The sequence below is a fragment of the Fukomys damarensis genome, unplaced genomic scaffold (assembly GCF_012274545.1).
Source record: "Fukomys damarensis isolate Sample0158 unplaced genomic scaffold, DMR_v1.0_HiC HiC_scaffold_17, whole genome shotgun sequence".
NCBI lineage: Eukaryota > Metazoa > Chordata > Mammalia > Rodentia > Bathyergidae > Fukomys > Fukomys damarensis.
The window spans coordinates 45,591,127-45,605,006 of record NW_022900929.1 but is presented as its reverse complement, the minus strand read 5'-3'; the positions used below and the strand labels follow the sequence as shown (position 1 = coordinate 45,605,006).

Genomic DNA, 13,880 nt, shown 5'->3' with positions numbered 1-13,880 from the left:
AACTTTTGTAAATAATCTAAAACCCACAAAATGTTAGGAAAATGTAGAATGACTTCTGTCTTTTGCTTCTGTAATTTGCTTTCCTTTGCTTGTTTAACAAAACACCTGAGGTTTCACCAGTGAAGTTTAAAGGCAGGTAGCACCAGTTTAAAACTAACAAATGCCAGAGGTGCTTAGCTGCATTCCAGGATGAGACCAAATGTTCAAAACAAAATAACAGTCCCTGAGCCATAAAACTTTCTGTAAACAATATGGCTATAAAGGTGATAAGATGAAAGGAATATCACCAGTCCTGCTTTCCTAATTCTGGCCCCACTCTTTAGCTAAGGATAAACATCTTGAAAGAAATTGCTACATTTGAGTTAATAGTGAAACTATCTTGTGACCATGTTTTATGATGGGAACTGTGGAGATTAGAATATCTTATCACCTAAAATAAGGGCATGATTGTAAAACTCCTAGAAAAGGCAGGTTGTAACCCAGCCCAGGGTCGATCCTTAGGCACAGCTTTTGGTATGGACCGATCCTTTATGAGCAAAGTAAATTTTTTTATTTTACCTTCTCCTGTGTCTCTGCATGTGTGTCATTTAACAATTCCTTCTGCAACATATATAAGGACTAAAAGGTATAACAGATAAATAAATGGTATAACATAAAAGGTAAGAAAAGGTGCAAAGGGGAAGGGGAAGTGATACGGGAATGGAATTAACCTCAGGAAAAAATGGAAATAAAGTCTTTGTAGATAGGGAGGGGTGGAAGGGTTGAAGGGAGGGCAGGGGAATGGGGAAAAAATAAGAACCATGATGGATTATGTAAAGGTGCAAATTTCCAATGATGGATGTCATTACATTGTATACCTTAAATGTACCAATAATATTAATTAATTTTAAAAAAGAAAAAATGTTGAGTTTCACCGGTCCTTCAAGAGATGCTGAAAACAACACCAAGACCATTTTTTTATCTTGAAGTTTTATGCCTTTAAAATCACAAAGTTCTATCACTGTTGAGAAACTACCAAGCCAGACTGTCCTCTCTCCTGCTGTGAAAACATCTTGTGCGAGAAATATTTATTTTTTGTTCTTCTGCTGTTTTCTTGGCATTGATCAACAAATAACAAATGCTGGCAGGGGTGTGAGGAGAAAGTCTACACTCTCCATTGTTTGTTGGAGCGTAGACTGGTGCAATCACTGTGGAAAGCAATATGGAGATACCTCAAAAAACTAGGATTAGAGGTCCCATTTGACCCAGCCATTCCTCTGTTGGGTATCTTTCCAAAAGAATTAAAACAATCATACCACATCAACACCCATGTTTACAGCAGCACAGTTTATAATAGCTAAAACTTGGAAACAGCCCAATTGCCCATCAACTAGAAACCAGATAAAGAAGATGAGGTTTTTCTATAAAATGGAGTACTACTCAGCTATAAAGAATGAGAAACTAGAGACATAGCTAAACTAGAGACCAGCTAAATGGATGCATATTAAGGCCATACTCTTAAGTGAAATAAATAGGACACACTTGAGTAAATACTGAATAGTTTCTCTGGTATGAAAAACTAAAAGTGTAAACAAGGTTCAAATGGTGTAATTCATACTGTGAAATAGGAAGATTTGGAGGACTTTTATGTCACAACCCTGTTTGGGTCTTGGCAACAACAATAAACTAGCATTTGGTCCCTAAACTAGAGTGATCCCAGAGGCAGACCCTCAGCAGCCAGGCCCCTGGTTGCTGCTAAGAGTTTGTGCTCAGCTCCCACTGCAGTTCCCGCCACCGTGTCACTCAGAGCACAGTAGTACACAGCCAAGTCTGACTCTTGCACTGAGGCTTTCTCCAAGTGGAAGGAGCTGGTTTCCTTATTGTATGTGGCTTCAAAACCTTTCTTGCTTCCTTTCTCCTTGTCCTTTGTGGATTTCTGGAGGAGCTGCAGACTTTTTCCAGGGTATTGGACATACCAGAATAGAGCAGGATACACTAAACTTTCATAGGAACAGTTCACACTCAGAGAGTCCTTTTCTAAGAGGACAACTTGGCCTTCTGTTTGAGTCACTGAGTCTCCATCATTTCTTCCTTAAAAAAAAATCAAGTCAGTGCTTCTTACATTGGTCATGATCAGGCTTCTGCCCCTTAGGAAAAAATTACCGTTAAAAATTTTATCAACATTATGTAACAGACATTAAGCTTAACGTACCATTTCACTTACCAAACATTAAGAGTAGTACAATAATTGGTCCTATACAACAGTTCATCTCCAGGACCTCTGAAGATCTTGAGTCTTAATCTCTTAATGTAAGAAAAGATTAAAGTCCCAGTGAAAAACAATTGTGAGCTCAGGAAATGTGTGTTGAGAAGATGCAGCCCCTTGTGGCAGGATACTAAATTCAGCTGATTATTTACCAGTTGTCTCAAAAGTCAATGCTGTATTCTTACCTCTGGCTTTTTTTTTTTTTTCTACGATATCTGTTGACTGTCAAGTGATTCTATTTAATTCTAATGAATAGTTAGTATTTTCCATTAGCTTACTTTTACCCTAAATATCACCTTACTTGGAAACTTCATGACCTGACATTTCTAAGAGAAATTTAATGATACTTTTTCTTCTTTAGCCAATTTGGTGCCTGTGGTTCACTGAAAAACCCTATCTGCAAGTTTTAGGATAAAATCAGAAGAATATCAACACAGACTTAGACATTTGCAGATGACTTGGGATGGTAAGAATTAAACCTTTATCCAGTATACTATTCTGCTACATGGAACAGTGTAAGAAACATAGCAGTCTGTTAATAACTATTTCTTAAATGCACAAATGAATTAATAGGTGCATTCCTAAGAATAATAAGTGACTTTTTTTGTCTAAGCAAATGCTACCACTTTAAATATCACATTGCATCACACTTAAGACATGCATTATAGCAGATACAATAAATCCTTCTAAAGAAAAAAAGGGAAATGTTATAGGTTAAAACTGAAAATGGCTGATGATGTGGCCCAGTGGTAGAGAAGCTGCCTAACATGAACAAAGACTCAGGTTCACCAGCACAGCTGGTGAAAGAAAGATAAGATACGTTAGTCTTCATGTTGACGAAGTGCCCAGTCTGCCAGCAGTAGAGACCAGCACTATCATTTCCTAGGGTGATTTGCCTGTAATCTGTTCCCATGCTGTTTATATTGGAATGCCTCCATTGTGGACAGGGTAGTGCCCTGTTCTTACTGCTGTAGAGCCTATTGTGGATATGGATTTGCCTTTTGCATATGTAGTGCTTCTGCCAAAAGTACCCTTCCTGGACTTATAGAATGCTCATTCTCTCTCATGTCTTCCATACAGCACTACTTCTAACCAAAGAATGTACTTCCTAGCCAAAGAACTGCAGAAATGGGATCATGCTCATGGACTTTGCTAGTCTTACCATGTTACCCACTATCCAAAAGGAGCTGGATTGATAGAACAGTGGAATAGCCTTTTTTTTTTTTTTTTTTTTTTTTTTGGTACCGGGGATCGAACTTGGGTCCTTGCTCTTGTGAGGCAGGCCGCCGAACCGCTGAGCTAAATCCCCGGCCCCGGAATAGCCTTTTGAAGATGTAGTTACAACACCAACTAGGTGAAAATGCCATCCAGGGGCTGAGGAAAGGTTCTTCAGATGGCTTTATATGCTCAAACTGTGTCCAATATTTGGTACTATTTTTCCCATAGCTGGGATGAATTGGTTTGGGAATGAAGGGGTAGAAATGCGAATGGTACCAATTATCATTAGAGACCCACTAGCAAAATTTTTGCTTCTTGTTCCAGTGACCTTATGCTCTGTTGGCCTACACATGAGGAGAAATGGGGAGGTAGCTACCAAGAGGCACAACAATAATTCCGTTGACCTGAAAACTAAGACTTTAACCTAGTCATTTTGGATTCCTCATGCTTCTGAGTCAACAGACTAAACAGAACCGATGGTGTTTGTGAGGGTGATTGACAGAGACTCCTAGGGGAAATTGGACTACTACTCCACAATGGAAGGAAGAATATTTATGGAGTCTAGAATACCCACCCCTTAGGGCATCTGCTAATATTACCAGGCCCTGAAATTAAGGTCAACAGGAAACTAGCGACACCTTCCAATCCAGGCAGGATGACAAATGGGCCCAATCCTCAAAATGAAGGCTGGATAAAGAACCAAGACCCACTGAGGTGTTTGCTGAAGGCCAGGGGAATACACAAGGTGTAGAAGAAGATATTTATAAATATCAGCTATGACTGCATGACTAATCCTAGAAACAAGGTCTGTAACTGTCATGAGTATTTATTTCCTATTTTCCTTCTGCATATATTCACATATATTATGCAAATATCTTTTCTTTCTTTGAAACATAATGTTCATTGACTTTATATAGGTATTTAAATATTGTTCAATCTACATTATAAATGATATAATTTCAGAAGAAGAGTGAGTATCAAACAAAAAACATTGCCTCCTATTTGGGGGAAGGAATTAGTACATTTTCAGTCATACGTAGAATGTTGTATTGTTTGGAGCAAATTACAAATCTGACATTTGTGGGGAACTGGGCCAAGAAATGAATGGTTAAACTTCAGGGCAAAAGCACACAGACTTTGTGAAAGTCAAATGGTTAAATAACAAGAAGTTTACTTTAATGAAGCATGGTGTCTGGCCAGTCTTTCCAATGACCTCAAGAAAAACTGCCTAGCCCTGAGACAGCTTCTTGCTCAAGCTGTTTTTTGTTTTTTTTATTTTTCTCTCCTGTTTCTCTTCTTCTTTTCTCCTGTATTTTCTGATATTATAACTTGATCTTAGCCAAAAGGCCGAGAAGCAATATTTTCTGATATTATAAATAAAAGCCAGGGAGTTCATGAACTCCCTATTGCTGGGTACTTTCAGTAGCTACAGCCCCTCTGGGCCTCTTGGTGACTGAACTAAGTCTTGTCTCCAAGACTTCATCCTCTATGCTGCCATGATTGCACACTATGTTAGCTATTGCCTTTATTTGGCGATTAAATGTAGTTTGAGGAAACATACCTGATTATCAAGTTGAAAAGCAGTGGATTGTGTCTGTTATCATGATATATTAACTTGATTGGAGTAAGAAATGCCTAGCACATTAAAAAACACACTTTGAAGTGTGTCTGTGGGGCGTCTCCATAGATACTTAGCATGAAGACCACCAAAGTGAGAGAGGACAATTTTGTGTTATAGGTAACCAATTTTGTTTTGGTTTTATGAGACAGGGTCTCACTTGGTAGTTCAGGCAAGCCTTGAACTCACTATGGAGCCCAGGCTAGCCTCAACTATCAGTGATCCTCCTGCCTCTGCCTCCTGAGTGCTGGGATTACATGTGTGCACCACCACTCCTGGCTAGCTAACATACTCTGGAGAACACCAGTGCGTTTACACCACCATAAAATGTGATCAAAATAATGTTAATAAAGGTTCCATCATCATTTTCCATCTCTTCCTCCCTTTATTTCTTATAATTTTTTCTATAAGAATATATTATTGAGGGCAGCGGGGTTAGTTCAGTGGTGCTACTGCCTTCCTTGAAAGTGCAAGGACCCAAGTTTGATCCCTGGGACCAAAAAAAAAAAAAAGAATATATTATTGTCTACTGTATGATCAGCATTCCAAGGAACAGCTTACTTGGCATTCATGCAAGAAAAGTTTCTCTTTACAGACAACACAAGTTTGCCAAGTTCAGACTGTATTTTGCAATAATATTTATCTGGACACCACAGTCCCTGTCCACTTACAATGTCCCCTTGAACTGGCAAGAGTCTTGGAAACACAAAAGGGTACCTCAGGGACATTGTGCTGAAAGACCTACTCTTCCTTAAGGATGATATACCTGTAGAGACAATGGGAGCCAAATTATATTCTTGAATAGGAATTTGAAGAAAGACCAAGGGTGTCTCAGGGATTTTTGCGAAACTTATTATTATGACATCTCAGTATAGGTCACAAATTCCTCTGTCGCCAGTCTCTTTGTTGCCATTCAGAACAATTTGTTTATTTATTACTTCATCCAACACATATTACTAGACCACATTGTTGTGGGAGGAAATGGCAAATGACATGCAGTGTGCAAAATAAAAAAATGTTTACTTTGCTAGCAAAGGATCAGTCTGCACCAAGTGCTGTGCCAAATGACTGAGTCTGGGCTGGGTTACAGTCTGCCTTTTATAGGAGTCTTACAATCATGACCGCATTTTAGGTGATAAGACATTCTAGTTCCCACAGTTCCCATCACAAATCATGGTCACAGACAGTACAATGTTAACCCAAATGTAGCATTTTCTTTCAGGATTTTTATCTTTAGCTATTCCAGCCCACAAGAGTGGAGGTCCGGGTTGGGAAAGCAGGACTGGTGACATTCCTTTCATCTCAACACCTTTATAGTCTTAAGGTTTATAGAAAATTTGATGGCTCAGGGACTGTTATCTTAGTTTGTTATCTGGGATGCGGCTTAGCACCTCCGGTATCTGTTAATTTTAGGCGGGCTACGTGCCTTTAAGCTTCAATGGTGAAACCTCAGGTGTTTAGTTAAACAAGCAAAGCAAATTATAGAAGCAAAAGGCAGCAGTTATTTCGTATTTTTTAACATTTTGTAGGCTTCAGACTGTTTACAGAAGTTCTCTCTTATCAATATGATGCTAAATTTCAACCAGTACTAGAGTGAGGCTTTGTTAAGTCTATTGTTAAAATGTATATGGTGTGTTTTAGAGAAGACTAACTTTCTAAATCAGTAGACTTTGAGTAAAGCATTTTATCCTCCACAGAGTAGGTGAAGGTCTATCAAACCAGTTCAAGGTCGTCAAAAAAAAAAATACAGAGGTCCACAAGCAAAATGAAATTCTGCCTCCAACTGGCCTTCAAACTTGAGCTGCAAAATCAACCGCTCCTTGAATATTCAGCCCAACCATATGCCTGCAGAGGTAGGTCTTTCAGTCCCCACAATTGCAGGAACCAACTCCTTAAAATAAATCTCTGTAATGTATCCCTAAAATGTACCAATAAATTCAATTAAAGCTGAAAAAATAAAAAAATAAATAAATCTCTCTCAAAAGATGGATGATAGAGATAGATAGATATCACAGTATTTAATTTCTTTGCCTGAAATAATATGGATCCAGGTAGAGCTTTTACACACTTTTGTGAGCATCTGCTATAACTCGCAATATCCTGGTAGGTGGTGATGTTACACCCCACAGAAATAGTAGGTCTCAGAGAAGTGGCTATGGTGTTAGTGTCCCATAAGGTTCCTGTGTTGGACACATAAACCCCACCACACCAGTCTTGTGAGTCTGGTCTATATTTAATAAGAGGTCATTAGAACTTCACACTTGTGACTAGATTAATACCACTATAACACAAAACTACCAAAAAAATGAAACCCACAAAAACTTGCATATTGCAACAATTTACTGCATACGACACTAAAGGCAAAATCTATTAAAGTAATCATTGCTCAGCTGAATTTTCTTAAAATTAAAAACTTCTGCTCTACAAAAGACAATACCAAGAAAATGAGAAGATAAGACATAGACTGGGAGAAAATATCTCAAAACATGTGTCTGGTGAAAGGCTATCATCCAATATGAACAAGTAAGTCTTTAAAATTCAACAATAAACAAAAAACAACCTATTATAAGACCATAGCAATACTTTACCAAAGAACATAGGCCGTGGTCAAATAAGCATATGAAAATATGTTCTAAATCATATTATCATTAGAGAAAGGAAAACAAAAACAATGAAATACCTTTACACAACTATTAAAATGACAGGCAAAACTAGACAACAGCAGATTCTAGCCAGGATATTTGAGCAACAGGAACAGAAATCATGCTGGTAGGAATGAACAAGTCTACAGTCACATTGGGAGACAGCTTAGTAGTTCCTTATCTACTCTTGTCACATGACCTCTCAATCAAGATCCTCGATATTTACCCAAAGTTGCTGAAAATATGAGTCCACACAGAAACTTGCCCAGGAACATTTACAGAAGATTTATTTGCAACTGCTGAAATTTGGAAGCAACCAATGTGCTTTTCTGGAGGTGAAATAAACAACGGTATATCTCGACTATGGAATACTCATTAGTGTTGAAATAAAATGAGCTATAGAGTCATGAGAGACAGAGAGAAAACTTACACATATGACCAAGTGAAATAAGTTAATTGAAAAGGCTATATTCTTTATGAGTAAAATTAAATCACAATCTGGAAAATGGTGGCCAAGCTATGGAGACAGTAAAAAGGTCAATTGCTGGGAGGTTTGAGGTTGGCAATGGAGTGAACAGGTAGACAAGAGAGGGCATATAGGTCAGTAAAAGTATTCTGCGTGATATTACAGTGATAAATTTATGTTATCATAAATTACTCCAAACCCATATGACATAAAACAACAAAAATGATCCTTAATGTACACCACGATATTGCTCAGTGGCCACTTATCAAGAAAACGATCATAGGAGAAGAAAGTTTTACTTTATATCATGGTATCAGACATTTCAATCCACAGTTACCTGTGGATTTCTATGGACCTGAGGTGAAACAGAAAGACATGGCAGAAGATCATATCGGACCAAAGCCACTTGCCTCATGGCAGCAAGGAAGAAGAGAGAGAGAAAGAGGTAAAGAAGAAGAGGCCAGGGAGCAGACATAGTATCCAACCTCAAACCTCATGATTCACTCCCCTCACCTAGGCCCCACCTGCTGTTTCCATCCATTCCCTTTAATACTGTCAAATTATGATCACATCAATAAATTAATCCATTCACAATCCATTACACCGCCACTTCCCAAAAAGCTCATTAGTTAGCTAGCAAGTTGTATCACATGAGTTTGCAGAAACATTTCAAATCTAAACAATAACATTCCACCCCTGGATCTAAAAGCTCAGGTCAACCTAATAATACAAAGTGCATTCAGTCTATCACCCAGAGTTTCCAAAGTCTCAACAGTTCCATAATTTCTCAAAGGTCCAAGTCCAAAATCTCCTAAGAGATGAAAGACAAACATTTAGCGATGGGCTCTTATAAAAATTAAAATGCAAGTTACATACTCCCAAGATAAAAATGGAACAGGATAAACACTCATGTACCAAATAGAGAAATGAAAATAAAAGAATCAGACCAGAGCAAGAACAAAACTCAGCAGGGCAAACATTAAATATACATTTATTTCTCTAGTGAACCCAAACTGATATGGTACCTTTCCTCTCAATTTTGCTTCAACCTAAAACTACTCTTAAAAATTAAGTCACAATAAAAGGACAGAAAGTTGGAAATATAAGATGGCTGGACCAAAGATAGATGTGAAGAACAGAGATTACATCATTTAAAGTGGACGGATATATCCATGGACAATATACAGAAAATACAAATGACTTAAATACACTAAATAAAGCTCCATCCAATTCGTAATTAAATGAATTATTTATATAAAAAGAAAATCCTAACTAATAGGCAATGGTTTAAAAAAAGTTGGCAATACATAAGTTTTGGAGGAAAGAGATATTCTGCCTAATCAGTGCCACTGATGGTGTAAGTTAGTGGAAGCCACCATGTGACAATATTTTCACCACATAGGCTACTGTGTGTAAATCCATTTCTCTTTGGGGACGGATACTGGGAATCGAACTCGGAACCTTGCACTGGTGAGGCAGGCGACAGAACCCCCGAGCTAAATCCCCAGCCCCACTCCATTTCTTGAATAACATATCACTTCCCTATACTAATTAAACATTATATTTACCTGTTATAATTGTTTTTGCTTTCTTACTGTTTAGAATGCTGTTCCTCAATTCATTGAAGACATTTTCAGTTTTCTGCTGGCTTTGGAAAATGATTATTTTCTGCTGTGCCAGCTGCCACGGAGAGCAGGGATGGTCTGCCAATTACACAATTGCTCTCCTTGATCCACTTCTTCACCATCTCCCTTCTGAACATCACACACACACACACACACACACACACACACACACCATTTTTCCCAATGATTTGAAAGCTATGAGAGCTTCAGACTCCTCCATTATCCAGTGCGGATGCCCAGGACAGACCTTGGTGGCTTCCCTCACTAGGCCCAGGGTTCATCTTTTCCTGCTCTGTAATACAACATTTCATCTTCCGTATACCTGCTTATCCTCTGAACTTACACTGACTTCACTGCTGTCACCTTTTCTATACTCCAGCGGCTGGTTTTCTCTTTTCCACAGTATTTTATAATGATAAAAGATAAAAATATATGCTTAACTTCCCACTGGCCCTGAAAACTAACTCACCTGAGGCATTCTCACAAACTATTTATGTAGTAGTCATGGGCACTCATCACTTAGACATGGCCATTTCAGTTGCGCTTTTGTCCCCTCCCTTTCTCTTGAACATCACTCTATCTACCTTCTGATTTACCAGAACAGAACCCCTTCCTCTACATGGTGAAAGTCCCTTTCCTCTCTTGGCATGGCTGCACTGTTTGAAGTTCTGTTCTCCTTTCTTCTCTCCCCTTTTTTCTCTGTCGAGAAGCCCAAGCTTTCCCGCCTGAGAGCAGGTGGAAGGTACCCACCGGCTACTCTTGAAGGACCAATCACTGAACACAGTGCTGGCCTCTCACAGACATCAGTGCATGAGCAGAAGAAGAAAGAAAATGCTGAAAATAAAGCTGTGCAACTTGAATAAAGACCATATTTTTCATATGTAGGTCCTCTTTCTATATTTGTTTGTACACATGTTTAGGAAATGAACCTTTTTTAGATTTTGATGGTATAGCCATTTGGCATTCTACAAGTAGCACATGTAACTTTTACTTTTTAAATGGAACATTTAAAAGCTAACAAGAAAGGAGTCATATCATGGCGCATTATTCATTATGCTCCTGATTCACAGATACAAGCAACATGTCTTCTTACATTTGGTTTCTGCTTTCAATTCACTTGTACATTTCATTGCTACTGTTCTGTTTTCTATTAATCTTTTGTGAACTTCCTGCTCAGGTAACAGAGTGTACAGTCTACTTTTGAAATATTTTATCACAGTATTACTTATTGCTTCCTTTCAAGAAAGTACCGAAGCATTTTCCACTACCAAAAAAAAGGCATCCCAGATTTTGGGAATGGGGACGGTAGCTCTCCTATTCTTTCTCATTCCTCATTTTGTTAGAGAAATATAAAAATGCCACTTTCTCTAGCACACTTAGCTGCCTAAAAGTGTAAGGACAGCAAAATTTTCCAGGATAAGCTGTAACCAGATGTGGGGCTGGACTGTGTCCGCAAAGAGAAGCAAAGAGACCACTCATTGTTTACATGCTCTTACCTTGAAATTACTTTGCCCTTCCATGTGGAATTATTGATATCAGATTGTATCTCAGTGTTACTGGTGAAGAGCTGGGTATAAGTGACATCTACTTCTTGTCTTCTGCTCTGGGTACTTGTATGGTGTTACATCAGTGAGAGAAAAAGTAGCCTACGTATCACAGCCTGTGCGGAAACCAAAGTGGCCCAGAGGCAGACACTCAGCAGCCAGGCCCCTTTTCACTGCCCAGAGTTTGTGCTCGGCTCCCCCTGCAGTTCCTGCCACTGTGTCACCCACAGCACAGTAGTACACAGCCGAGTCTGACTCTTGGACTGAGGCTTTCTGCAAGTGGAAGGAGCTGGTGTCTTTATCATACGTGGCTTCAAATCCTTTGTGGCTTCCCTTATCCTTGTCCTTTGAGGCTTTAAGGAGGAGCTGCAGACCTTCTCCAGGGTACTGGATGTACCAGAAAAGAGCAGGGTATCCTGTGGCTGTGTAAGTGCAATTTATGGTCAGCATAGCCTCTTCTGGGACAGTGATTTGGCCTTCCATCTGCGTCACTGAGTCTCCATATGTCCTTCCTGGGGGGAAAAAGAGATCGGTGTCACCTTTAGGATACAACTCTTAGATAAATTTATGGGTAAAAATTTTGCTCCCTTTGACATTACAAGAGTCCAAATTTTAAAAGGTACTTTACTCACCACCAAGTATGAAGAATATCACAGTCACAAAGCTTGGAGAAATGTTCATCTTAGGAGGGTCACCCAAATGATTTCACTTAACATGAAGAACTGTTGAACTGCTACTGCAATGATGAGTCGAACTGTACAGTTTGCTCAGAAAATGAGCTTGTGTTAGGAAGCTGCACCCCCTGGTGGACAGGGATGGACATGGGCTGAATGTTTTCCTGGGCTCCTTCTAAAGGTCAGGGGTGTCCCATTCCTGAATTCATTTCTAAAGCACCTGTTGGTCATCAGGTGGCCTTGGCCAATATGAAGGATCTTTTTAGTTTGTAGGACTCTTCCTGACACATAGGTGATTTCGTAGTGAATCCCAGGGTGTCTGTGTAGCTGACAGGACATCAATTACCTTGAACATTTTAATACAAGCTTTGGTAGTCTCATGCATCTGTTTTAGTCTGAGCTATTGAAATATCATAAAAGGGTGTAGGAAATAGCAGAAAGTCAAGTCATTATTGAGTTATGGTGGTCGCCGACACTAACAGCAGTGACTGACATTTTTCATTAATGTTTTCACTCATATTTTCCAATTCACGTTTGTTAAATGAAATAAAAATAGTGACTAGATGGGTGTTCCTCGAAGAATCGTTGTTATTTGAAAGGCTGTATTTTTGCTATTCAAAATAATATCAATATTAAGGAATTGCAATTTCCTAACAAAAGCTTTTCCAGAGGTAAAGTGAAACTAACTTTGTTTTTCAGTACAGTACTGGGAATTAAATCCCAGGTCATCTTACTGCTGAGCTCCGTCTTCAGCCCTTTTTATCTTTTATTTTTAAGACAAGATCTCACTAAGTTGCTCAGGCTGACCTTGATCATCTGGATCTCTGCCTCAGCCTCTTGGGGGGCCGGGATTACAGGCATGCAACCCCACATCGGGATGAAAAAGTTGTAATATTTCATAGTCAAACACTCCTGAATTTCACACTTACTGAATAATGTAAAATATGAATTCTAGCCAAAAGAAAAAATATAATTACATCCCTGTAGAATGATCTTAAAAATGGTTGAGGTTGGAAATTTTATTTCTCTACTTTTTGTTACAATTCAAAGTAGTTTAAAATTTCCTTAAAGGTGCCTCTCTTTATCCATGCAGACTTCTGGTTTCTGTGTGCAAAAATAAGGTACAACACAGTATCACATGACAATAAACCACTATGTCTGCCTTTAGCACATGTGCAAGTGAGGAAATAGAGGTGAAAGGAGGGACCTGAAGAGAATGAAGATTTGAGATCCTCCTGGGGCACAGGTTAACCCCGGCACCTCTGGACGTGTGCAAAATGATCTACAGAATGCTATTAAATGCTTCTGGAGGGGAACTGAAGAGCAAGAGCGGAGCACAGAGTGAATTTGTTCTCTTCCTCTTCACAGTGTGCTTTGAAGAGTTACTGATACTGATACAATGCTAAGTATTGATCATTTATAGATAAATATTGGTATAGATGAAGCAAATGTGGAGTTTGAAAATTGAGCTTTTGCATGTTAGAGTGAGTCTCTGTAAAGGTCAGTAGATAGAATGAGCTGTAAAATCAGAGCAATGTGCCGGGCGTGGTGGCGCACACCTGTTATCCCAGCACTCGGGAGACTGAGGCAGGAGGATCGCTGTGAGTTCAAGACCAGCCTGGACTACAAACTGAGTTCCAGGTCAGTCTCAACTACATAGTGAGACCCTGTCTCAAAACACAAAAAAAGAGCTATGTCCCACCATACACATTCAGTAAATTTTTTGCATAAAAGGATATATAAGTGAACACCTTTTTTTTAAAAAAGCAGCATTATTCTGTGAAAATGCTACTTCTTGTTTTTTATAATTTAAATCTTTACACCTCTATTCAAGAGTTAATATTTTTA

At 38.8% G+C, this 13,880-nt stretch overlaps 1 gene segment (V, D, J or C); it reads right to left on the bottom strand.

The window, feature by feature from the left end:
* Positions 1-2,017: 2,017 nt before the first annotated feature.
* On the bottom strand, positions 2,018-12,541 carry LOC104871805. The segment is given in 3 exon segments: positions 2,018-2,126; positions 11,311-11,870; positions 11,991-12,541. Coding segments are annotated over 2 exon segments (459 nt in total).
* Between the last annotated feature and the right edge of the window lie 1,339 nt (positions 12,542-13,880).